General features: G+C 38.3%; 1 protein-coding gene across 1 annotated transcript; it reads right to left on the bottom strand.

Annotated features, from left to right (window-relative positions):
- Positions 1 to 1,658: 1,658 nt before the first annotated feature.
- LOC121730827 lies at positions 1,659 to 26,575 on the bottom strand. The gene is made up of 22 exons (XM_042120002.1): positions 25,373 to 26,575; positions 24,687 to 24,839; positions 24,399 to 24,511; positions 23,958 to 24,105; positions 23,478 to 23,616; positions 21,357 to 21,487; positions 20,667 to 20,870; positions 20,010 to 20,153; positions 17,535 to 17,696; positions 16,762 to 16,888; positions 16,042 to 16,176; positions 15,298 to 15,505; positions 14,507 to 14,672; positions 11,246 to 11,407; positions 9,224 to 10,934; positions 8,895 to 9,093; positions 8,312 to 8,495; positions 6,649 to 6,827; positions 5,406 to 5,599; positions 5,060 to 5,254; positions 3,638 to 4,972; positions 1,659 to 2,880 (listed from the first exon to the last, which is right to left on the bottom strand). The coding sequence occupies exons 1-22, from the start codon at positions 26,147 to 26,149 to the stop codon at positions 2,717 to 2,719; spliced, it is 6,930 nt and encodes a 2,309-aa protein (XP_041975936.1). The 5' UTR covers positions 26,150 to 26,575; the 3' UTR covers positions 1,659 to 2,716.
- Between the last annotated feature and the right edge of the window lie 852 nt (positions 26,576 to 27,427).

The following is a 27,427-nucleotide window of genomic DNA, read 5'->3' as shown; positions in this document are numbered from 1 at the left end:
TAATTGAAATCTGTCAAATGCATACAAATTTATGCCGCGCCGCGCCTCGCCTCATCGCGTTGCAGTCTGAATTGACCCTGAGGTAGGTAGACAAAAACAGTATACATTTTGTTATGTTCTTTATTAGATATTGCCGGTACAATACTATTCAAAATGCAATATGTATGATGCACAATGCACATATTATGACTTCAATGACATCTGTACACAGGACAACATTCAGTTAGAGAATTCGTCGACGAAATTCTTATAGAATTTACCATCTAAACATGTATATTCAATCAAAAATTAAAGTCTAATCGAATCGTATCACAAATAATAGTCTAAAACGAATAAAAGTTACAAAGTTTCTAAAATATAAGAAAATCATTCTGAAAAACAAAGAAATTCTTAAAAATTTCATACCTTCAAAATTCGATGGAATCCTCCAACTCAAATTTACATTAAGCTGTCAAAAGTACGAGTAAAGGACTTAGTTTGGCCGCTACGAAAATAGCTAATATCGTACGAAGACGGTAGAAGAAAACAATGATTCGTTTTGCACTCTTGACTCTGATCACATATCGCAAAGTTGGCGATGACATAACATAATCCCCCTTACTAATAAACGTTGTATAAGCTTTGAATAGTTATACAGTGTTTTGTTCCTGTCACACAAGTGACATTTTTAATTGGATTGAAGAAGACAAAACACTGTATTCAAAGCTTATACAGCGTTTATTAGTAAGGGGGTACATCTATAAGATAAATAGGTTCCATACGATTAATGTATTACGATAAGTCTACTCATTTAACGCAGTTTTGTATGATTAAATGACAACCGAAAAAACTATGTTACTCTATTATATATCTATCTAAGCAAGTCTAAACGATAAATACTCCTTAAACTACACTTATTCTACATAGCATTTATCACATCCAACAGAATAAACATAGCCAAAAGTATTGGAAACCTCCAATGTTCTCACTCGCATTCCATACACAAGCACACGCCGAAATGCAGTCCATAGATTATAGAACCTCCTTTTTAAAGTAGGTTGCACATTTGTTCATATTTTAAATAAGTACTACAATATGAATTGAAGACTGTCGTAAGTCTTATTCGAACGAAACTTAACATAAATAATACGAGTACCTACATTACTGGGAAGCGAATTACAAAAAGACGGCGACGTCCGAACATTACAATCTCAAACACGGAACTTATGATACATGGCAAAGTTATAGTAGAAAATAATGAAATATTTACATTCGAGTTACATTATTATTTGTAGGCTGTGTATTTTCGAACAAAGCTTACATACAATGAAATGTATTATTTAACTAAAATCATGAATATTAATTAGAACAAAAAGGTTATATAGGTATTCCAGCTGTGATAAAGTTAGGGGATCTTGTAGTTTATAATTTTTATCCCGTTTCGGTTCGGCGTTCAGTACAAACATTGAACGTGTTTAGTTGGCATTTCATTTGTTTAGTTCCTATTAGTTTTTGACTAGCCGTGCATTTTCATCACAACGTTAATCATCGATCAAATTCATTAAAATAGTAAAAAGAAAATCTACAAATGAAATATAAGTATATCAAGTAAAATAATGAATGTAAAAATAAAGGATATTATATATTTTATTAATATTAAGTATAAAGTAATAGTTTTGTGACTGAAACTGTTGTATTGTTAATGATTTATTCCGAAATTTTGCAAGTTTGCTTACCAATGAGTTCATTATAGTTTCTAAATATCTAAAACATTTTAATGTTCTTACAGATTTCTGATTAAAAATCATAGCTTATGTATTCGAGAAATAAAGAAAAAGATTCAAAAGTTCAGAATAAGACTATGAGCATTTGATGGAAGTATTTTCTATTATTAAAAAAAACTTTAATTTTGTAAAAAATATAACTAAAAAAATTGATATTGTGTACCCAGTTATAAAATGCTAACGCGAACAGCGTCGTAGATGGCATATTTAAACTCTAACCGCCGAATACAGAAAAGCTATTAAAATTAACTATCACTCAAGTAACTTGCTGAGTTGTCATTTTACGAATCAGACAGCCTGTAAGTTAGGAGTCCTTAATTTTAAGTAGCGTTTAAGTATCAGGCCGGGAGGATTATTGCTCGGTTTGTGATGTTTATCCACTCAGCAGCTATGTTCATTGGTTAATGTTTAGACGTTAGCCAATCAAAAGCGCTACCAAGAGATAAACTTCTGTCAAAAATCTCTAAAAACCGGGCATACGAGAGTCGGTCACTTTTATGTGAAACGACATTCCAATATTAAAAATGACGTCACCGTAAGTCTTTGTGTCGCCGCCCGGTGGCAAAAATAGGAACTAAAAACATTTGGAACGTCATTCCACTCTCTTCCTGACCCTCACAAAAATCACACTTCTTGGAGCTTTGTAATATTTTGAACTGGTTTCTTATTCAGTCCACCTTGTGTCATTTAACGTTTTCTAATGTAACTAAAAACTTAGCTCTCCCTATGCATCCAACTATTTAGATCATTTGAAACTTGTTATGTATACCGAGTATGGTACAGAGTTTTTTCATTAGAATTTAAGTCTAGTCTTTTGTGGATAAACTCGAGAACTGTATTTTTTCTGACTCTCGATTCATACTTTCAAAAAGTTTATACTTCTTTCAAACGAACTAAAGACTGATACACAAAGGCCGAGTACAATATCTGAGTCATTTCTTGGGACTGGTGTTCTACCAGTGCTGCTCCGGTGGGAGGTACCGATCGGAGGGCGGGGCGGGCGCGAAGGGTGCGGGCGGCGGGGCGGGGCCCGGCGCATACCCCGCCCCGTAGTAGGGCGGGGCTCCGTAACCGCCGTAGTACGGCGCGCTTGGGTACGGGTAGCTCATGCCGTAACCTGAAATTAATATTGATGAATTTTAACTGTGTCCCGTCAAAAAACGTCCGAAACTGTAGGCCTACTACGAAACTGTTTTGAGACTCAAACAATCGGACGAGAATGCCGCCTCCTTCTCTAACGACGGCATTTTCACGTTTGTTAGAGTAGGACGCAACATTCTCGTCTGATTGTTTGAGTCTCAAAACAGTTTCATGGTACAAGGCCTGGGCACAATCGATACAGTATGTGCTTGTTCAGACACAGCGGGAACCGCGCGTTTCCGTGTAGAAACCGAGCGGCTAGTGTGAAAGTTATTTTTTTTATGACATAAGGGGGCAAACGAGCAAACGGGTCACCTGATGGAAAGCAACTTCCGTCGCCCATGGACACTGCTGCTGCAGGTGCGTTGCCGGCTTTTTAAGAGGGAATAGGGTAATAGGGGTGGGTAGGGATGGGAAGGGAAAGGAATAAGGGAGGGTGGGGAAGGGGATTGGGCCTCCGGTAAACTCATTCACTCGGCGAAACACAGTGCAAGCGCTGTTTCACGCCGGTTTTCTGAGAACGTGGTATTTCTCCGGTCGAGCCGGCCCATTCGTGCCGAAGCATGGCTCTCCCACGTCTAAAGTTGTGATACAACGCCTTTGCAATAAGCTGCGAGCGGTTCTCGCTGTGTCTGAACAAGCACTTAGTCTTAGGAAAGTTTTATAAACGTGTGAAATGAACTAAACTGCAAATGTGAAGCAATTCTAAAAACAAAATTAAATATAAAACTTACCAGGGTACTGTCCATACGCGGCTTCTGGTGTAGGATTAGCGGGGTACGCCTGAGCGGGCGGCAGAGTACTCTGCGGCTGCATCACAGGCGGCACTTTGTTGCTCACGGTACCACCCGTCATCAAACCACTGTGTATGCTCGGCGCTATAGTCTGACGATTAGTGGATCCCAGGCTAAAGTCCAGCGAGTGATTATCCATAGGAAGCCCCGGCATACTGCCGTGATTGTGTGGCTGCGGACTCGGAGTCAAGAGGTTGTTGGCTACCGGATCAGCCAGTGCCGGTTTCGAATTGAGCATACTAGACACACTGTGAGACATATTAGGGTTGACTTTCTTGTCTTGAGATTCGACGTTTTCTATCTTCTTGGGCGATCTTTTCTTGCGAGAAGAGCTACTGGTCTTCTCCTCTGCGCTTGGAGAGTAGGACTGGGTTATGTCGTCCAAGTTCTTTCTGAAATCAGGTATTCCTTCTTTGTTTAGCGCGCTAGCGGTCTTCTCTAGCTGGCTCAAACTAGACTCAGTAGGCACTCTTCCCCCGGGCCTCTGATGTCTGTAATTTTTCAGCAGATTGATCTTACTATCACCGCGACTAACAAGGTTCATTGGCAAATCGTCACCTAGCTTGGTCAGGTTGAGGTTTGTAGGCATTTCCTTATTTTCTGTTACTCTATCTGGTGCTGACTTGTTCTCTAAAGTTTCTTCTGACGGTAACTTTTCCTCCGTTGTCAAAACTATAGGCTCAGTATCGTCGTTTCTACCAGATTCGGACGAATCGCTTTGATTTTCTGTGGAACTTCTAGTACTATCTGCTCGACTACTACCGGCGTCATTCACTTTAGCTGGATCTTTCTTATTGTCTGACTTCTTTTCATCGTCAGATTTGTTTTCGTCATCTGCTTTATTTTCGTCGTCTTTTTTCTTTTCATCATCTTTCTTATCATCTTCAGCTTTAGGTTCTTCGGCTTCATCATCACTGTCCAAAACCTGGGCTTCTTCCTCCGGTTCAATTTTAATCGCTCTGCTCGGGTCGAGTTTTCTACCGTCTTTTGGTACTCTAGTGATGCTGAGTGATCCAGGCAAATTGGGTCGCATTATTCGATTACCTGGGTTCATTTTGCCGCGCATCGAGTACGCTCTCATCTCGCCCAGTCTATTTCTTATTTCGGCGATCTTCTGTCCCGGGATCATGGGTCTAGATATTTTCTGTCCCATCGGAGATCTGCCTATGATTCTGTGGAAACCTGGCCTAGGAGTACTCTTAGATGTAATTGTGATAGCAGAATTATTTTTCAGTGACCCAGGAATGTTTGCAGTAGACGGTCGATTGCCTAAAACTGAAACAATAATATTTTGAATTCAATTTAAAATAAATTATTTTGCTGATAAGTTATTAAAGACTAATTAATTATAGACTAAAATACCTTTCTTTCCAATAGGACTGTCCTTAGCGTCTAAAGCTTTTTGTCCCAAATTCTTCAAAGAAGTTTTTATAGCAATGATCTTCCCAGACTCCAACTGCATGTAGATTCCTTTGGGTGACTTCAATACCATAACCCGCTGGCCAGCTTTGAGGACTATATTCGTTTTCTCAGCCGAGTTAGTTGGTATCACGACATCTGCATCATTTATAGAAAAATCACGTTACTTCTGTTTTATAATTAAAAAAAAATCTGTGTATACAATTATACATACATAGTTTTTTTTTGTAGTGTAATAGAGAAATTAATAACACCCCTTTTATTGTTAAGGGTTAAAATTATAACTTACCTAGCGGCAGCGTCATCTCCTGCGCCGTCATGCCCTGCCGCCGCCACACGTCGGCGGGTATCCAGCGTGCGCCGTGCTGCATGGGCCGCACGCTGGCGACGGGCCGCTGTACGAGGCTGCCGTCGGCGGCGCGCACAGTGCGGTAAGCTGGCGTCGCCTTTGGAGTTGCAGCCGCCTTCTTCTCTAGCTCGTATCTGATGAATGTTTTGTTCAATTAACAATCAACACACACGAATATTTAGCACAATCGTCACATGACATGCTCAACATCACGTTATGTGATATACAGATGTAACAAAAATAAGGTGATAATACTTTAGGGTTGTCTCTTAGGGTCCCTTGTATCACTGTGATCACTGTGAAAGTAGCAGGGCTCAAAGACCTAATTTTTTTTATGTGAAAAGTATGATCGAGCTTTGGCCATACAAAAGTTAAAAAAATAATTTTTCAGCGCAGACCGTACATTCACAGTGAAATCAATACAAGAGCCTTATACACACCCTAAAGTATTTTCACTTAGTTTTGGTATAGCCTGTATATGGATGTAAACATTTTGACGTAGGACGAAAAAACATTCAATAGGTCTATACTATACTCGGCGCGGCGAACCTTGATCCCTATGACACTGACAGTTAATAACATTGTAGTGGCGTCACCATTAAATTAGGATCATATTGGAGGCTCTAAAAATGCCATTTAATAATTTTACGCAAGTGTATGCTATAACAATGATATTCCGTTGTAACTTTTAACAATTCTTAACATTTACAAGAAATTATCTCAATCTGAATTTACGTTTACGTCCTGCAAAACTTACATAATCGTTAAATGTCAGACGACGTAAGTTTTGCAGGACGTATACGTAAATTATTAAATGGCATTTTTAGACGCCTCCAATATGATCCTAATTTAATGGTGACGCCACTACAATGTTATTAACTGTCAGTGTCATAGGGATCAAGGTTCGCCGCGCCGAGTATAGCTACCTTCAACAAGTTAAATCACTACTCCATAAAGACATTGTTATTTTTCAAAAAAGTAGCCTAAGCCGGCAACTACACATATTATACTAACGCTGTTAGTAATAGTCATAATTACACAGAAATTAGACAAATACAAGGTCTACTTGTCTTTGGTAGGCATTTTGGAAATGTTACATGACAAAGACAGCGTAGCTTGAATAATTATTCGCTGCATAACCATTTTTTATCGAAGCATCTGTAATACTACTAAGAAAACTTACCCTCTCTGAGCTAGCCTCTTTTCGGCGCTAGACAATTTCTTTTCCTTTCTATCAACTAGCAATGACTCGTGTTGGAATGGCTCTTTGCTCAATAGCCTGCTGTGTAACGTTATTATACCCTGCATTAACATGTCTAAATATTTGTCTTTGTGTTCAGTCAGATCTTTAGGCTCCAAATCCTAGAAAATAATAGAATACACGATTAAGCAAATGTTAAAAACTTAGACCCAGTTTCATCAAGCAATGTTAAATAAATAACGGCTTGTTAAATCAGTTAACGGCCTGTTAGAGTTATCGAGCGTTCCACCATACGCTAATGTCATGTCAAATCGCCTAACACGATGTTAAATTTTAATTCCTGCTGGGGAGGTCCGCTAAATATATAACCGGACCTCTATCATGAGCTCTTAAATCCATTCACTTTACGTCCTTATACAGTCAGATAAGGACGTAAAAAGAATGGATTTAAGAGCTCATGATAGAGGCCCAGGCCGTTATAATACACAGTCAAAACAACAACTTTTTAAAGACAATATCCAATATCAATAAAATAATCTGTTTTGACTTTTGGGGTTGCCGCCATGTTTCGCCACATCCTTACATATTATTTATTATTTTTCATGTTATGCATAATTATTTATTTTCATTTTGTCAAAAATTCAGCCCTCAGATTTTCCTTGACATTGCAAATACACTGATTTGTATCAAAATTACCAAGCCGAAATAAGTAAATAAAAGTTTGTATCATGATTCATGTTTTCAGCTTTGACAGATCATAATTATTAACCTGGTAAATTAAAAAGAACTATTGTAGTGTAACAAATGTATGCGATCAGTGATATTTTAATTTGGTCGCATTATCTACCAGATGACGAATTATACGAATAAGGTGAAAATGACACATTGCAGCAAACATGTCGCATTAAACTTGTACATTGCAATTTCGTCGCCTTATAACAAGAACGAACGAATTGAATGTTATTCACTTGTTGTTCACTTAACGTTGTATTTACTAATCCGCTGTTAAATTTTTACTGTGGGACTAAGTATTTTAGCAGTCTGTTTAATTTTCCAAAGGTCCGTTAAGTAATGCCTTGTTAGGATTTAACAAACAGAGGTTGGTGAAATTGGGTCTTAGTTCGCTATTTTAGATTAAGAAAAAGTAGTCTTTCAGACTCTAGTCTGCCTACATGCAAGCAACTTTAAAATGCGGCAAAATTTTTGAAGATTGATCAAGATTTTTACGTGGGAGAGCCATGCTTCGGCACGAATGGGCCGGCTCGACCGGAGAAATACGACGTTCTCACAGAAAACCGGCGTGAAACAGCGCTTGGGCTGTGTTTCGCCGAGTGAGTGAGTTTACCAGAGGCCCAATCCCCTACCCTATTCCCTTCCCTACCCTCCCCTATTCCCTTCCCTTCCCTACCCTCCCTTATTACCCTATTCTCTCTTAAAAGGCCGGCAACGCACTTACAGCTCTTCTGATGCTGCGAGTGTCCATGGGCGACGGAAGTTGCTTTTCATCAGGTGACCCGTTTGCTCGTTTGCCCCCTTATTTCATAAAAAAAAAAAAGATTGATGTAATTTAGAATTGAAAAGTAAAGTCTATAGTCAAAATATTTAAATAACTTTCAGCCGAGGACAAAAAGAACAGTAAAGTTACCTTCTCATCATTATCGAAGCAGAGATTAGTGATTTCTTTCATAGAAAGTACGGCGTCTGGATTACACTCATCCACTACTCTGTCCGCCATTCCCTGTTTGTTTATCTGGCGATCGTATATTTTCTTCTCGAGACAACAGTCCATGACGAATCGGTATACGAAGCATGGTTTCTTCTGTCCGTATCTGAGAAATAAGTTAGTATATAGTAAGGCCAGCTGACGTAACATTGTAACGACGTACAATTATGAAGATCAGAATTTGTTTATTACGTTTAGAATTGTTTATCATTGGAAGCAAATCGTTAAATAATTCGTATCGGTCATATTTACAATAAATATGTAATCGTAATTAAAAAAAGTAAATCAATTGTGCAGTTATAACAAAACGAAAATAATTTTTTTTTATGCACGTCGCTACAAGGTTACGTTCTGCAATTTTGATGAACTGTCAAATGTGGCCTATTAAAATGCCCCGACTATAATGTTCCACTTTGAGTGCAGCAGTTACTTATCAGAATTATTTTTAATATGTGATACATAGATCAGACATCTTTCGATTTTATGCACATAGATGTTAAGTTACCTGTAAACACGGCACACCGCTTGAGTATCGTGACAAGGGTTCCAACTGGCATCGAACACTATTACTCTGTTCGCACCAACAAGGTTTATACCGAGAGAGCCGGCGCGGGTGGACACCAGGAACAAATGTACATGAGGGTTCGCGTTGAACTCGTTTATCAGTTTCTCTCGCTCTAACGCATGGGTGGAGCCATCTAGGCCTGAAAGAGATAGATATAGGAACAACAAGTTCGACAAAAACTTAAAATAAATAGATCTACAAAACGTCAGATTTTTTTTCATTCAAAATTAGAAAGCAGATTCTATATTATTACAAAAAGAATTACTTACGGTAATAAGAGACATTTCGTTCCCAAAGACAATTAGTTCCTGGTATATAATTTCTTTCTAGAAAATCTTCTATGAGATTCAATGTGAACAAACTTTGGCTGAACAATAGTAACCTGTCTCCTAACTTTATGCTTTCGTTTAAGATATAAAAGAATAATTCCATCTTCGATGAATTCTCTATCATACCGGGAATATAATCCTTCAATAGTTCCATAGCCCAGTCATAGGTCATTTCTTCATTCTTCTTGGTCAACGCCAATTCTTCTTCTTTCGTCATTTTTTCTTCTTTGTCACTTTCCTCAGATTCTGAGTTTTCATTACTCTTTTCTTTCGACGTTTTTCGATCTTTTCTGCCTTTCGGCTTAGGTTTCGGTTTAGGTTTGGATTTGTCAACCTTTGTCTTGTCTTCTTTGGACTTCGCTTTTCGTCGGCCTTTCTTTCCATCGTCCAGATCCGAAGCATTTTCCGCTTTGAGCGGATCGTCTTGCTTAGTTTCTGGAGTCGGTGTTACACTTTTGTCTTTGCTAGCATCCTTAGCTAGATTGTCCTTGACAATCTTTTTCGTATCTAAATCTTCTATCTTCACCTCACCGTCAGATTCAGATTTCATTTCGATTTTGTCTTCAGCCTTTATTTTGTCTAGTTCAGTTTTGAGAGATTCTGTCAGCGGCCAAGTCGGTAATGGACTTCCGGCGCTTCCCAAAGGTTGCTTCGTTTCTAATTGTGGCAAACACGATGGGTATTGAGGGCCGAAAGTGTTGGTACTCTCACCAGTATTCGCCGGGTAAGAAGCCGCGTTTTGCGGATAGTTATATGGATGACCAAACTGGTTGACATTGGTTTCGTTAGTTTCAGGTTTAATTGTTGATGGAAAGTTGGTCATCTCATTTTTGATAGGATTATGATTAGGAACGCTCTGTGGATGCTGTGGAGGCATGTCATTTGTGTAATTCGTATAACCGGGCGGTTGGTTTCCAAATTGATTATAAGAAGTGGAAGGATTAGCTTCGTACGCGTTTGTGCCCGTAAATGGTGTCTGGAATGGCTCATTTCTGTAATCTTGTCCTTGATTACTTGGGAAAGCCGTGGTAGGTGTATTATTTGGTGTAGAATATTGGGAGTAATCTGGTGTATTCGGAAACTGGCCTCTATATGGTGGGGCGCTTTGATTGCCATAGCCATCTTGATTATTCGTGTAAGGAGCCAACGCGTTGCTCGGGAACTGTTGAGCACCTGTAGCATTATAATTTGGCGGAAACTGTTGACTGCTATTATAACTAGGTGGGGTCGCACCGAAATCTTGCGGCGTCTGATTGTTTCCATACTGTGGGTTGTTATAGTAGTTCGAATTGCCATAGTAGTTTCCATTATCCCAGTAACCTTGATTGTAGCTTTGCCCTGGATTCTGAGGGTATTCATTTGGATAGTTGGACACGGCATTGTTAGGAAATTGATTTGGCTGCTGCTGATAGTAGTTATTACCGTATTGCTGGTTAAACTCTTGGTTAGGTGGGAAGAAATCAGATGCGGAGTTTTGATACGGCGGGTATCTATAGGGCGCCATAGCTTGGTCCGGTCTGAACGTGTTTGGAGTCGAACCGTAGGGACCATTGGCTGGGCCATTGTACCCCATGCTGTTGAATGGTTGCTCTACACGAGGCTGCGCTTGACCTGTCGTAGTTGGCGATATGGTTGCTGCTGGCTTCTTACCCTACAAAAAAATTTAACATTATAAACGTACAAAACATCCTTATGAAAATATACAAAAAATAGGTGCGCCAAACATCTATTTTACGGGATAAAAAGGTATTCTGTGAACTTTCCCAGGACTTTAAAGTATAAGTGTCTTTAGTATGATGATAATGCACTTTAATTCCTGTTTTAAATGTAAAATTCACTAAAAGTGGTTCAGCCGTTTAAGTATGAAGTGATAACAGACAGAAAAATGTCCTTTCGTACTAGATGTTATTATAGGTTATGTTAGCAATATTGTAGCATAGCCATATTTAAGTTCCTACGTACCTTGGGTTTCGGTCCCCTTTTTCCCGGCGTTCTCGTACTTTTCGGCCTTCCCGCTTTAGTTACGCCTCTAATTTCATCCAGATCCAAGTCTTCTTCAATAGCGGCGTTAGCTTCGCTCCTCTTTTTGAGAAACTTGTACAAAACATCTGGATGATTCCATATCTGAAAAAAACCACAAAACTTAAAAATGTTTCTCTTGTGCTGCTTATCCTCGGTCTGATTTTCAATTCACAAGCAACAAGTTATGTTTTTAGGGTTCCGTACCCAAAGGGTAAAAACGGGACCCTTTTACTGAGACTTCGACGTCCGTATGTCTGTCTCCAGGCTGTAACTCAAGAACGGTAATAGCTAGAGAGTTGAAATTTTCACAGATTATGTATTTCTGTTGTTGTTATCAACGAAATATACTAAAAACAAAATAAATTAAATATTTAAGGGGGGCTCCCATACAACAAAACTGTTTTTAAAAACCGCACATATTACGCTTTTTCATAAAACAGCTCTACTACTATATTGATACCACCCAAATAACGTCTCCGTAGTCTAGTGGTATAGAGCGCGGCTCTTGACTCGGAGGTCGTGGGTTCGATTCCCGCGTTGGAAACATGTTATTTTCAAGTTTGGTTAGGACAATGCAGCTGATCACCTGATTGTCTGACAAGTAACTAAGTAAGATGATCCATGCGTCGGATGTGTCGGTCTCTCGCCGGTCGTGTCGGTCTTCCGTCCCACTGGGTTATGACTAATGAGAGTAAAGGAAAAGAGAGTGCTCTTGTGTACTGCGCACACATTTGGGCACTATAAAGTTACTCCTGCGTAGCTGGCCTGGTTTCAATGAAACCGGCCACCGTCACCGAAACCGGTGTGGGAGCTATTATTATACCACCCAAATGCAGCATTTGGCTCTTATAATAATAATAAAGCATATTTATTCAAGACTTATACAATTTGATTTGCTTACAACCTATTTTGAGTTAGTATATTTCTTAGACTATGTTAGTAAAAGTTATTGTAGTTGACCCCATCCGGGTATATGCCTCCTCCATCTCATTCCAAACCTGTCTATCCTTTGCTTTCTCTAGCCAGTTTGTGCCTGCCACTTTGGCAATGTCGTCCATCCACCTCATTTTTGGTCTGCCCCGATGTCTGTTCCCTGGGGGGCCTCTCCATTTTGTGATTTTGAAAGTCCATCTTTGGTCTGGGACCCTGGCTACATGTCCTGCCCATCGCCATTTCATTTTTAGAGCATGTTTGAGAACGTCTGTAACCTTCGTCCTTTCTCTAATGGTTTTGTTGCTAACTTTATGTATCCTCCTTAGCCTTAGCATACTTCTTTCCATGGCGTGTTGTGTAGTAAGCAATCTGTTTCTGGCCTTATTAGTGTACACCCATGTTTGGCTACCATAGGTAAGGCAAGGCAAAATACAGACATCCATTACCGTCTTTTTCAGCTCTAAATTATAATATCCTTTTAAGATTTCTTTGTGTGACCAAAACTTGTTCCATGAGCTTCTAATTCTTCTTTCAATTTCTTGTTTATTACTATCGCTGTTGAAGGAAATTTGTTTCCCTAGATAGACATATTCCTTTACATATTGGATCTGGTGCCCATCTATTTGTATAGGTCTCTGCAGACTGTTTGTTAAAGCCTTAGTTTTACTGGCGTTCATGTGCAAGCCAACTTTTTTCAAAGTTTGCATCATTTGCTCAAGTTCTGAAGACGAGTTGGCAAAAAGTGCAATATCGTTTGCAAATCTTATGTTGCTTAGTTGTCTATTGCCAATCAATATACCATTAGATTTCCAGTCCAATTTTTGAAATATCATTTCCAGAACTGCTATAAAAAGTTTATGAGAGAGTGGGTCCCCTTGCCTCACACCTCTTTCTATATTAATTTCTTCCCCTTTGTTTACCAATCGTATTGAACTTTTACTGTTTGAGTAGATGTTTTGGATCACTTTTGTATAGCAGTAGTTTATATTGCAAGATGTTAATGCTTCCCAAATGGAGCAGTGAGTGATGCTATCAAATGCCTTAAGATAGTCCACAAACCCTATATATAGAGGATGATTAAATTCTTTGCATTTTTCTAAAAGTTGTGAAATTGTATGAATATGGTCTATTGTTGAAAAACTGGAGCGAAAGCCGGCTTGTTCTACTGGCTGCATAAGGTCAATTTTGTCTGCTATTCTGCTTAACAACAGTGATGAGAAAAGTTTGTAGATGCTGGATAATAAACTGATCGGCCTATAGTTACTGATATCTCTTGGATCTCCTTTTTTATACAGCAGGACAATTTCAGACTTGCACCATTGATACGGAACAGTTCCAGAAATAATTACCATATTAAACAGTCTAGTCAAGAATGTGAAAAGCAGTGGAGCTCCCACTTTTAAGGCTTCGTTACTGATATTGTCTGGGCCAGGACTTTTTTCTGAATTTAATTTTGTGATGTGCTTTAATAATTCTTTTTCTGAAATTCCGTCATTTTTATTTTCCTTTTCAAGCTCGTTATTCATAGTCTCTGTTAGGTTGTTAGTATCCGGCAGGTTTTTGTAAAGCTCTCTATAGTAGGCTGTTGCGCATTAAATTATTTCTTGTCGTGATTTGGTTCCTTTTTGTTTTTGGCTGAGGTTTTGAATCCAGTTTTTATGTGTGCTCAATTCTTTGTAGGCCCGTTTAGCTCTTCTAAATTTTGTCAAGTTTTTCTCTATAGTTGTCTTTCTGTAATTCTGATAGTTTTCTCTAATCGCCTTATTAGTTTTCTTATAAAGAGATTTTAGTTCTTTTTTTTATTCTTTAGTTTTATTTTTCATAGACTTTAATTCCGTTCGTTTGGATATCAAATCTAGTGTTTCTTTTTTAAATATTTTATGTTCTCTGTTGTTATTTTCCATTTTCGTATTGAGACTAGAGATGATGATTTTTTCAAGAATGTATGTCTGGATATCTTGAGTTTTTTCTAGTATTTCACTTTGGGTAGACAAGTTTGTTTCAAGTGCTTTTAAATAATTTGTTTTTTCGCTTTTAGTTTATAATGATTTTGAAGTTAGTTTGAAGTTTTTTCGACTTAGTTTTGGTGTACCTGATCAAAGGATGCTCGCAAAAGTCTGTGGTCGGAAGAAAAGTTAACCTTATTTAATACTTCGAGATTTGAAATGTTTTTTGAATTGTTGTATGTACATTATGAAGTCTACTTCATTTTTGTCGTTTCGTCCGGAGAATTCCAGGTCCACCTACGGCTAGGCTTTTGGCTCTTACCTTGCAACAAATAGCGAACGCTTTCAGCGGATTAGGTACGTTCGCGGCCCGCACGACTTCGTTCATGAATCTATTGTACAGTTGACGCTGGAGTGGCGTCATACGCACCAACAGCACATATTCCTCCTTCTGTGGCAGTGTTGATTGAAGCACTGCGTGGGATCGTCTGTAAGCAATCATATAATTACTTTTAAGTAAGAAGTAAGCATCTTTAGAGTACTACCTCTTCTGACTTGTTTTACCAAGTTTTTATGATAACTATATCATAAGAACTTGGTAAAACAAGTCATGCTCGTGCCGAAACAGTTACTATACTGCTGTTTTTATTATTCGTAGACTGTAGCTGTACAATGTATAGTTTTAGACGCGCGGCCGCAAAAGTATTGGCCAATTAAAGCACAACCAGCTGTGCAGCGTTATAATAGATTTTGATTTTGCAAAAACCATTAGCATACTATTTTTTATTGGTGGTAGAGTCACTTTTATGCTGCATTATTGCTGAACGCTATGGCAATTTCAGTACTGTTTATCTTTACAGTAGATAGATATTAGAACACAATAGATACAGTAGAATAGAATAGATAGAGATGGCAAAGAGATACTAATAAAAAATAAAAATATTTATACAACTGACACACTATGCAACATTGCGTCATTGTCTGATGTGTCGAAAAGTCTTTCAACGCATAAAATCAAACTGTTGTGTAGCTTATATTATTTTGTTTGTGACACAACACATTGTGTCATACTTTTATTAATAAGGTGTAAGTCAATTGACTATCCAGCCTCACCTTTGCACGAATCCCACAAGCAGCGAGTGCAGCACATGCGCGCGGTATCGCATAAGCCGGATATCTTGTGGCGTCGAGTCAATACACTGTCCGTTCTGTATCGGCCGCTCGAACATGTTACAGAACTCCGTCTTGCTACCCAGGTAGTTGGGACGGACGAAGTCCACCATACACCAGTATTCAAGGAGATTGTTTTGTAGCGGATAACCTTGAAAAAAAAATGTTGATTAGTAAGACTATCACAACATAGTCTTCACGACATCATAGCGGAATACACTTAAGTACTAGCTTTCGTCAGCGACTTCACCGGCAGCGGACCACAACACGATTCTAAATCGCGATAGCAAAGTTCAAAGTCGGCGAACATATTGTACCATCGAGGAAATTGATTCCTAGGCAGTTGACAGACCTAGGTCATATGGTTGGCTTATGTCAATTCAGTGGTAGCTGTGATCGGTCGGATGGGTTTGACTTAATGCGACCAAATTACTTAGGTCTGCCATCTCCGTAGAAATCCACTTCTCTGATAGTACAACATCGGAAATAACGACAGTGGGCTTCTGCCTAAATGAAGATAGCACTCATGTGATCATTTTTGGACCTTGCCACCATACATCCTCAATACGACATCTTACGTTTAAGCTAAATTATGTATAATATGTTTCATTGTGGACACAAATATCTTTACACAACTTTCATATTCAGTATTATTCTGCAACAAATTAGGAATATAAAACTACTTACCAGTTAAAACGATACGTCGTTTGGTTCTCATTTGTTTTAAAGCATATGATATGTTTGAATGCGAGTTCTTAATTCTGTGACCTTCATCACAGATTACTAAATCTGGCCCAGGACGAACTAGAGCTTCATACATTTCTGAAAAAACATAACAATTGCCAATCAAGAAAAATCTTTAATGCTACGGATTCGAGGTAGGAGTAGCATAGAGAGTAGGAATGCACGCATAATTTTAAACGTTGGAACGTACATAACGACTTTTTTGCTTTAAAGATAAGTAACTATCAAAATTTCAAGACTCATAATAGCAGAAAAAATATTTTTGACAAGAAAACAAGAGACATATACGTGGGAGAGCCATGCTTCGGCACGAATGGGCCGGCTCGACCGGATAAATACCACGTTCTCACAGAACACCGGCGTGAAACAGCGCTTGCGCTGTGTTTCGCCGAGTGAGTGAGTTTACCGGAGGCTCAATCCCCTACCCTATTCCCTTTCCTACCCTCCCCTATTCCCTTCCCTTCCCTACCCTCCCCTATTACCCTATTCCCTCTTAAAAGGCCGGCAACGCACATGCAGCTCTTCTGATGCTGCGAGTGTCCATGGGCGACAGAAGTTGCTTTCCATCAGGTGATCCGTTTGCTCGTTTGCCCCCTTATTTCATAAAAAAAAAACATCAATAAAAAATATATATCCTGAGACTAAAGTTAAATATGTAATTACCATCTAAAAGCTTCTTCTCCTCATCTGTTGGCGCGTCCTCTTTCTTATCAATATCTTCTGGTTTAGGCAAAAGGTCTCCTAAATCTTTTCTATCTTCGACAGGTTTCGGTAAATTTGGGTCTGTTGGCTAAAAATAAAACAAATCTGTGACAACTGGCAAAAGCAATAGCTGTTTTGTAACTCTGCTTTTTTAAACTATAGTTTGTGCGTTCTAAGTTGATATGGGTGACAGGTTTCATGTTCCTTGCTACGGGTTTTTTTTACAAGAAAACAAAAAAAATCAAAATGTAATAAATTATATTCCATCTACAAAAACAAATATTTCCTATAATTGTAAATGAATAAAAATGAAAAGATGCTAAATTCTAACTTATTAATAAAAATTATAAATATTAACTGTGAAATAGGAGTATAAAATTATTGTTACGAAAACATTTGAAAAATGTCATATGCATGAAATGGAACTTATGTCAATAGAGATTGACTCGGTTGAATCGAAATCAAATCGATAAAAAAGGGCGGCCATCTTAAATCGCCGGCACCACTGAAATGTCAGTACGAAATCGATAATTTCGATTGCAATTCCTTTACGAAGTGATTCGATATTTTTAAACTATCGATTAATTTTTGTTAGGTAACTTCCCAACTATTGTCAATTAAAATGTGTCACGCATATCATCATAAAACGCACAAACTATAATAACATTATTTCTATAAGTTTTTGTTTAATACTAAATTTAAAAACAACTTTTAGATTCTGAAAAGAATGTTACCGATATTTCATCGCCTTCCACTTTTTCTTTCTTCTCTTCCTTTTCGGCCTCAGCTTTTGCGTCGGGTTTCTTTTTCTTACGAGGTTTTTTGTCCTTTTTCATACTGAGTAGTCTGTATAATTCATATCCTATCATAAGGACACCGCCTGTGGAGCTCCACTCCTGAAAATAGTTTTTTTTTTATTGCTTGTTAAATTTTCTATTTTCAAATGCAGACAGCACAGAACCCGCAGAAATTCGTATCCATTTTCCCTTTTACTACTGGCCTCTTTCACCTGAGGGCTATTAATGCCAATTTTGAGTAAGTACTATCAGAGAAGTTGATTCCTATGCAAATCGGGGCCCTTTTTTTTTAATGAAATAAGGGGGCAAACGAGCAAACGGGTCACCTGATGGAAAGCAACTTCCGTCGCCCATGGACACTCGCGGCATCAGAAGAGCTGCAGGTGCCTTGCCGGCCTTTTAAGAGGGAATAGGTTAATAGGTAAGGGGAGGGTAGGGATGGGAAGGGAATAGGGGAGGGTAGGGAAGGGAATAGGGTAGGGGATTGGGCCTCCGGTAAACTCACTCACTCGGCGAAACACAGCGCAAGCGCTGTTTCACGCCGGTTTTCTGTGAGGACGTGGTATTTCTCCGGTCGAGCCGGCCCATTCGTGCCGAAGCATGGCTCTCCCACGTCAAAAAGAACGTAAGTAGTTTGGTTGCGTTACGTCAAACCCAGCTGACAGATCACAATTATTAACATTGAATTGACATATTCGACCAAACAATGTTGGTCTGTCAATTGCATAGGAATTCCTAGGCATATGCCTATCCCCCCATATGGGGGACCTACGTAGTTTGGTCGCGTTACATCAAACGGGTGGGTTTGATAGGTCACAATTAACATTGAATTGACATGATCCGACCAAATGATGTTGGTCTGTCAGCTGCCTAGGTATCAACTCGATGATACATTTTCGGGTTCGAATGTAACAGAAGAGCCTCAGTCAAGTCGAAGACGAAATTTTCGACAGCGTAGATAAAAATGAAAACTGTTTTTAACGCCTGCTTATTGATCTACGCCACTGCAAAGCAATGGCGGCGTCGGTCGCTAGACCAATGTCGGTAGAAAATGAAACCTATAGCACAGAATATATATTAGTAGTACCAACAGAATTCCCACTAGCGAAACCCGTTTAAGGAAATAACGACTCATGCTACGATACTATAAAGTTCAAATTCCGGCCGCGCAGAGCTGGGTGCCTACAATTATATTTACCTACTTGTCCACTCTCTTTCCATCGCATAACTCGTACCTTTTCTGACGAAATCAAGGTTTTCGCTTCGGTTTAGAAAACAAAATAATCTTTTTTAATTACTATTGGTACGAATAGCAAACCTTTTTATAGTAATATAAAATTTTAGTAATCCAACCTATATTTTATATAGTAGTTTTATAATATATTCCATTATAGTGCAGGAAACTTTTACAACTTAAACATGGTAACTTGTGTTTATTTCTGTGTAGTTTGTGTGTTTCTTTGTATGAAATTAGTTTATTTGCTATGTTTGTATAGTTTTTATCTACTATTTGTATTTAAATACGTTATTCAAATACATATTTCATTGGCCTTTTTTAATTGTTCATTTTTATAAGATTTATAACAATTTTGTCACAGCGGTTAAATCAGTATCATGAATTAAATTCCTCTATGATCAGTGAACAGTTAGATACACGACGAAAAATATTGCGCGTGCGTCACCGCTCGCTTGTGAGTCCCTAATGATTTGCCACCCGCTGGTGGTACTTACAGTTCGATACCTACGCGCATGAGTGAGACAGGCCTGCCTATAGCCTATAGTTCATAAAGTGGTATTTTTAGGGTTCCGTACCTCAAAAGGAAAAAACGGAACCCTTATAGGATCACTTTGTTGTCCGTCTGTCCGTCTGTCAAGACCCTTTTTCTCAGGAACGCGTGGAGGTATGAAGCTGAAATTTATATCAATTACTCAGGTCTACTGTCCCTTGAAGCTGTGAAAAAATCAAACTTCTAAGCCAACGCAATCAAAAGATACAGCCGTTTATGCCGCAAATTTTCGACACTTGCAAGGGAATCAAAACCTACAGGGTGCTTCCCGTGAACTCAGAATCTTGAAATTTGGTACGAAGCAACGTCTTATAGCATAGATAAAGGAAAAATTACGAAAACCATAAATTTTTAGTTACATCACATAATATATATTTTTTAATAATTTTAAACTTACTACCCATTTCCTCATAAACGCGTAGAGGTATTAAATTGAAATTCATACCAAATACTCATGTCTATAATACCTTTAAGCTGTCGGAACCCTCGGTGCGCGAGTCCGACTCGCACTTGGCCGGTTTTTTTTATTTTTTATTTCTGTCAGTCGTGGTCGCCTGCTGTGAAGATCGGAATCTTTACGATGTCTGAGTAATTGAATACATATATGTAGAAAGTTTTACAATACCTTAACAACTTTAGCTCTCATCTGCAGCGTTTTGTGGCTATCATTCAACACGTATATGGGGAAGTTCCTTGGCCTGACTTCGCCGTGCGCCGCCAGGGGACTGTTTGTAGCATCCACTGGCAACCACATGTTGAATTCAGCCACCTGTGAACACATGATGCAAAATGTACGGTTGTAATGGAAAACATCAGGTGCAACAATCATACATTTAAACACCAAAAACTTTTTTTTTCAGCCCTAAATGCAAACTACTACAAGGCTATCATAAGTGGTGATAGGTAAGTATAAGTGTTCATAAGACAAAAACATACAATAAGTAAACAGCTGTAGACAGTGTACCCATTGGCTGGGCGAGTGAATTAAACACATATTACTGTATAACTCAACACTCTACTCTCGACGACGGCTGGTGAAGAAGTGAGCGACAGCTCTCACGTCTGGCGACCATCTCTTCCCAGCCCTACCATTAGTAGGCGGCCGTCTTTATTTATCAATACACTACAGACAGAAAGAAATAAGTTCATTTATATAGTCTTATGTATCTTTCGCTTGTGCACGAAAGTATTAGTACCCTGTCTCGGTGAATATGCGTAACTATATAATATTATTTTTGTGAGTAAAACAAGCTCTCTTTCTCAAGTAATGGAAAGTACTTACCCAGTTTTGTAGAGTATTTATAGGCATTATACACAGGACAGTTTTCGAGTTTGTATGCCGTAGGAATATGTCACAGAAGCATACAATCTGTAATGTCTTGCCTAGACCCATTGAATGGGCTAAGATGCAACCAAATCCAGTTGACGTTGAGAATCGGTCGACGGACTCAATTATGTTGTCAAACAAAAACCTCACGCCACCAATCTGAAAGAATTAAAGACATATCACATTAACTTATCAATTAATTTAAAAACCGTGGACTGCCTAAGAGAAGGTGAAGCAAGGACATTGCTGTGTGTTGTATGGCGTCATCACAAGAAAAGTTGCATTGCCGCTGCAGCGACGCAGTAAAATAATTATCATATCACGTTCGTACCTAAACATTACCAAACGAAAGGCTGCTCGACTAGAACAGTATAGGCTAATCAGTGCGCATTAATGAGTAAACGTTCAATCACATTTTGACAATTACTCTTCACGAAAATAACAAAACAAAAGGAGACTGAAAAATACTTTCAAAGAGAAGATTCACCTTCGTGTGAATCCGCTGATAAACTATCGGCACGCTGCGTTGCGTAGCAGTCTGAACTGACCCTTAGACATTTGACACTTACTACAGCGAAAGCATTAAATTTGGCAACACTGGGAGTGTCAAAAGAGAAAGGTAATTTTGTTACTTGATAATTTTACCTGATGTGGTTTTATAACTCGCGCAATCTGTGGCGCCAGGAAAATGTCCTCTTCCTTTTCCGAATGACCAATGTTTATTAGAACTCTGCCTTGCTCATCAGGTACGTTATAAGCATCATTCACATGGAGACCTGAAATAATTTACAAATTAGTCTTAAATTAACAAAATATTACTTACAATGGCCTTGTATCCTCTAGACAACGTAGAAGGATGTTAATTCAAACTTAGAACTAACGCCGCTATCTTGTAAAGTGTCATTTGAGAGACGGCTGCCCTGGTGTCAAGCACATCCGTGTGTCATCTATACATATTATAAAACAAAGTCGCTTTTTTTTTCCCTCATGTCCCTTTGTTCTCTTTAATCTTTAAAACTACGCAACGGATTTTGATGATTCTTTCAGTGTCAGATATCCCAGTTATCGAGGAAGGCTATAGGTTATATTTTATCAGGCTAAGATTAATAGGATCGAAGAAATAGAGGAAAATGTGGAAAAGGAGGGGAAAATTATTTGAAAGGGCTAACTTGAACGCGCTAATTTCAGGAACTACTTTTCCGATTTGAAAAATTCTTTCATAGCCCATTTATTGAGGAAGGCTATATTTTATCACGCTAAGACTAATAGGAGAATGTGGAAAAAACGGGGGAAATTATTTGAAAGGGCTTATCTCGCGAACTACTGGAGCAATTTTTATGTTATTTGGCACAGATAAGATGTAGACCATGTGAAGGATCATAGGCTATCGATTTTAATCATTTTTTCAGTGGCTATATAAGTATTTTATACCCGTGCGACGCCGGGGCGAGTCGCTAGTTTTGTATATATGTCGCAGGCACATTGTATATTTAGCCGTATTACATTACGGCTAGCCGTTTTAAAAAAAAACAAAATTGCAAAATAAAACAATGCTGCAATGAGTGGCCTTCATTAAATTTTGGTAAGCACTCAGAGAATAAGCAAAAAATTCTGGATTTATCTTTTGTTTTATGACGATCGCCGGCTGCTGCCGCAGCACGCTCGCTTCGCTCGCTCGACTCCCTCTGTGTTGTGGTCTAAGTTCTAACCTAACCTAACCTACTTTTGGACTTTCTGGATTGTGTTTGTTTTTATTTTGATGGGGGCCCCCTGAGCCCCCCTTTCGGGGGGGCTGCACCCCCCGTCCCCCCGCTTCGGTATCCGTGGTAAGTAGGCCTTCTGTTAAGTCTTTATTAATTAATAAAATAAATTAATTAATAATGAAATGAAATAAAATACTGAAATGTTTTCTCTGCTGACCGAATGTATAATCTTGCCGACCAAGTAATTATTCTGCCGAGTGACTGTTTATTTTGCAGATACATAATAAAACTCGCTGCCAGTTATGTATTTAAATTGCTGACCATTGTCATGATTATTTACAGAACACGAATTGCAGCCTGATTTTAATTATTGCTAACAAAATCTTTGTATGCTGACAAAATGATTTATTAACTGTTATTTCTTGCAATCCAAATTTTTAAATGGCATACACTAAATTTAATTACTTCTCATATATTAATCTGTGACACGGGCAGCGCCACGAGTGTTAAGAAACGCATTACGAAACTAAAACTGTCAAAAAGGCGACTAGTCTCTAACCAATGACATAAGAAACACTTCTTATGTCTTATTACATTACGGCTAGCCGTATTGAATAACGTAGGTATAGCGCCGAATGCATTCCGGCGGTTTTTTATTCAGCCGCATTTAATCCGGCTAAACGTCGACACGCCGCATTACAAAACCGCGCCGTTTTTTAAAACGGCTAGCCGTAATGTAATACGGCTAAATATACAATCCGCCTGCGACATATATAATAATATGGTAAAATTCTCGCCCTTATGAAAATGTCATCTACATGCCAAAACATCCTTAGCCTGTATTACACCACAGTGTATTCAGTGATTCTGTATTTAGGGAATAAGTAGGTACTACTTACTAGGCAAGTATATATATTTGCTGATCGCAGCTGATACACTGCGATCGGTCGGATGGGTTGGACTTAACGCGACCAAATTACTTAGGTCCCCCATCTGCCTGGGAATCAACTTCTCTGATAGTAGATACTCCTTTTTATCACAAAATGCGAGAAGTTATATTTACCAGAATTGCTAGGATCGTCATCAGCTTCGGGACTTGGCGGAACTTCTGAATCGGACAACATTATACAATCATCTGAATCTGAAGATGACGACGAAGATTCCTCCCCGCTACTGCTTATTACGTCTACTATTTCCACTACCTAAAATCAGTGTATTACTTTAGTATGAATACTTATTACAAGGACCGTTACACCAGTCTGTCTTTGTCAAAACATACATTCTTTAAATACAAAAAAGAGAGATATGTTTTGATCTTTAACTTTAACAGTCTTGCAAAAGTAAACCTTACAATAAGTAGCAGGCAGATGTAAATAATGATAGAATGGCTTTGTAACGAAATAGCGTAATTTGTAAAAAAAAAATATTTTTGTAGGTAAGCTACGACAAATATAACAGGCTAGGTACAACAGATACCACATCGCCTGAATACATTTCTGAAAATGATCCTTTCTCTTTGTTTATAACATCGTGTTCTATTTACCTCTCGCTTTGAGTCAGTTTTACCAGTCTTCGGACTTGATCCTGATGGTTGAGGCTTGGACACCTTAGTCACTTCCAGCTGGCCCTGTTTCATAGATGTTTTCTTCGTCTCCCCAGATGGCAATTTAACTAATACTGTGTTTGGTAAGCTGAAATAAAGTATGAATTAATTAACCATTCACTCATTTTATTAGACAACAGTATGAGAAACTAAAAAGGTTGTACTGTAGTTACTAATTAGATTCAATTGTGTGAAAAATTTGTCGATGATGTATCAGAAAAGTTTATTCATAGGCACATAGCAAAGCTACTCACCTATCATGGCTAACATTAAATTGACATAACCCAACCACATGACATAGGCCCACCATCTGACTATGAATCAATTTCTTCCATGGTACAGCATATTATATACTACATAATGGTAATACTTAGTACTTACTTTAGTTTTTGTCCAGCCCCAGCCTTCTTCAAAATTGAGGAACCCCCTTGGAGAAGGGAGAGTGTCTTTTGATGGATTTTGTTTTGTCTATTTATAGCTATCTGTCTTTGCACCTGTTGATTGAAAACACAAGTAACAATATTTTATAAACCAATTTAACAAGAAGAATTAGAATATTTTCACTTTTTACATGCAATGGAAATAAATTACTTAAAAGTTCTCTCTCAAGCCTCTGTCCTCTGGCTTTGCGGAGGTTAGGTAGACAGAGAAATACAAAAATTTACTTACCTCTCTGATAATCCTTTGCTGCTCCTGGACTCTGGCAAGACGTTCGGACTCCTGTCTTTGTGCAGCCAGAGTTGAGGCATCTAGATTTTTCTCATCCATGACTTCCCTAATGTTCCGTCTCACATTCAGTGCACTGGTATTTGATTGTTTTTTCTGAAATTAATACAATTTACATTGAATCATATGGCTGTAGTTCAATATTTTATAATAATTAATACCTACCTATAATTACAGACCACAAGGTCAATATTTTTTACCATATTAGAGTCAAAATAAGTGAATCGTGTTTTCTGTTAGGCAAATATGAGATAAATATATGATGATTAAATAAATCTCAATTTCATTTAAGTCAATTGTCTTCCGGGATTGTAATACTTATTAGAAAACACAGCAAAATTTGGCAGCCTGCTCTTAAAGTGTGATTTGATGGTTAACTTAAATAGAGAACATCCTTTAAAATAATGTGACCAGAATCTGGTGGACTACAACTTGTAAACAAAATGATTATGTACTGTAAAGATTATTTTCTATTGCAAATAAATCATTGATACTATGATTACTATTTATGATTTTTTTAACTAAGAAATTATATCAATTTGGTTTGATATTTTCTACCTTACTTTAATAATTTAGTAATTTACAAAATTTTTAAAGTTCCAAGAATATTATAATGACAGTGTTCTTACCTCATCATCTCCCTCTTCTGCCGCTTTACTACTTTGTGCATTCTCATCCTCACCTTCTGTTTTAAGAGGCTTAACACTAATTTCACCCATTTCCTTTAGCTTCTCCGTCACATCAAACTCTTGACTGTTCTCCTCCTGTTTTATATCTAAAAGTTCCTCTGCGTTTTCTTCAGAACACAACTCACTTTTCTCCACTTCGGATATCTCAACATTTTTTGTTAAGTCCAAGTCGTCCTCGTTAATGAGGTCATTTATAGTTAACACTTTAGCTTCCTCGTCTTCTGGTTCCTCAGGCACCTCACACTTCACCGTAGGTTCAGTTTCGGGTACTTCACCTTTTTTACCTCCAACTATGTCCCCAGTCTCAGGGTCTATGTAACTCTCATTCTCCTCGTTCAACTCCTGGACCGCACTAGGATTCACCGTAAACTCCTCGTCCGACAGACCATCACTATCAGTTTTATTGTCTTCACTAGAATAATCACTTAAATCTAAAATATTGTTTCCCATTAAACTTTGTATCCTTATGCCCGTGTCCTTCTTTAGTTTCTTGGTGAAGTCGTGGAAGCTCTTGACGGCCTCCATCTTCCGTTTCTGACTCATGGGCCTGGGCCGGGTGGTGGACCGCCGGCGCGGGTTCATCGCGGCGGCCTGGGCATAGTGTGCGCGCTGTATCCTCGCGATAGTTTCGTCGTCATCGTCGCTGTCTATCATCTCCTCGCTCGACTCCTCCTCCCCGTCCTCCACTCCCTCGGCTATTATCTTTCTCACAGACATTCTGCTATCGACTTCATCCAAAGAATTACACTAGAGATATATTGCACTGCACGATATCCGCGGCTATCATTTCGTTCATTTTTGCAGCCGTTCACGTAGGAAACGTTTTAAAAATGATTCGAGTTACGAGTAAAAACAACAGTAGTTGAATGAAAGTGTAAATACCGATAAAACTTTAGAGACTCTTCATTGTGTAAAGATGTTCAGATCGCGGTATAAATCACAAAAAGTAGGAAGCAAAATGACACAAATATCAACTGCAATCACTCGTGTTCGATTGTATCCTTTCCGTGAATGTTTATTTTAGTGAATAATTCACAATTATTAAGAGTTTACGGATTAAATAAATGCAATTAAAATTTTAGGAAGCCATTACTTCCGCAATAAATAGCATTCGTCTATTGTACATATAATTTGTGTATTCGACAAGCGTGTTTACAAAAATTGTTAGACGTTTTGAGAAAATGTCTTTTCGCAACCTACAACGATAAAGTCATTAAAGTCGAGATTTGAATATCAAGGTAACAAACTTTCTCTACACTTTGAATAGAGGTTCTCAATTGCTTTCAATCAAAAAACGTTCTTCGTGTTTGACAACAATTAGGTAAAAATTAACTAAGCAATTAATTTTATAGCTGGTAACATTTGTATCGTGCTGATTGTCATTTGTGATGATAGTGATTGTCTATGGACTACTTGTGCTTCGATGCGCGATTACCATTTACCGCCTCGATATAAATTATTATGAATCAAGATTATGACCAAGAAGCTAAAAATTTCTTGATTATAAGTTATGACCCTCCCAAAAACAAAGCAAAAGGCTTAGCTGAAAAGAAGGACTTTTTACGTTGGGTTCCCCGAGATTCTCTCTTAAAAACGTATAGGTACCTACTTATGCCTACTTACTTATAAGTCCCTGATAAACTAGTAACTACAGCGTCTACAGCCACGGACGTAAAAAAAATATTTTTTTTATGTCCGTGACTACAGCTGTGATAATTATATTTTATAACTTTGTAAACTGACTGACTTGACCGTATGGGGCTTGATGAATTAACGTTACCTGACTGACCAAACATTGATATTTATTGAAATTGTTCTCTCGACCTCTGGCGACCGCGACCGCAGATGCCTTGTGCTAGGGGGTCACTTGAGGACTCACAAATCACACAGGTTTCAAAACACAGGCTTATACAGTATACCTTGGTACATGTCAGAATATTTTAATTTCCTTACTAATATTTGTTTTATATTTAAAGAATACTGTATTATAATCTG

This window comes from Aricia agestis, chromosome 10 (assembly GCF_905147365.1).
Source record: "Aricia agestis chromosome 10, ilAriAges1.1, whole genome shotgun sequence".
In the NCBI taxonomy this organism is placed as follows: domain Eukaryota; kingdom Metazoa; phylum Arthropoda; class Insecta; order Lepidoptera; family Lycaenidae; genus Aricia; species Aricia agestis.
Note: the sequence above shows the minus strand (reverse complement) of the source record. Positions and strands in the feature narration are given on the sequence as shown.

Excerpts from the sequence above, each read along its gene's own strand:
- LOC121730827 (XM_042120002.1), bottom strand. The coding sequence starts at position 26,149 with ATGTCTGTGAGAAAGATAATAGCCGAGGGAGTGGAGGACGGGGAGGAG. Across the intron at positions 24,106-24,398 it reads GGGGCTGGACAAAAACTAAA|CTTACCAAACACAGTATTAG; the intron begins GTAAGTACTAAG and ends ACTTTATTTCAG. Across the intron at positions 16,889-17,534 it reads TGGAAGGCGATGAAATATCG|CCAACAGACCCAAATTTACC; the intron begins GTAACATTCTTT and ends TTTTATTTTTAG.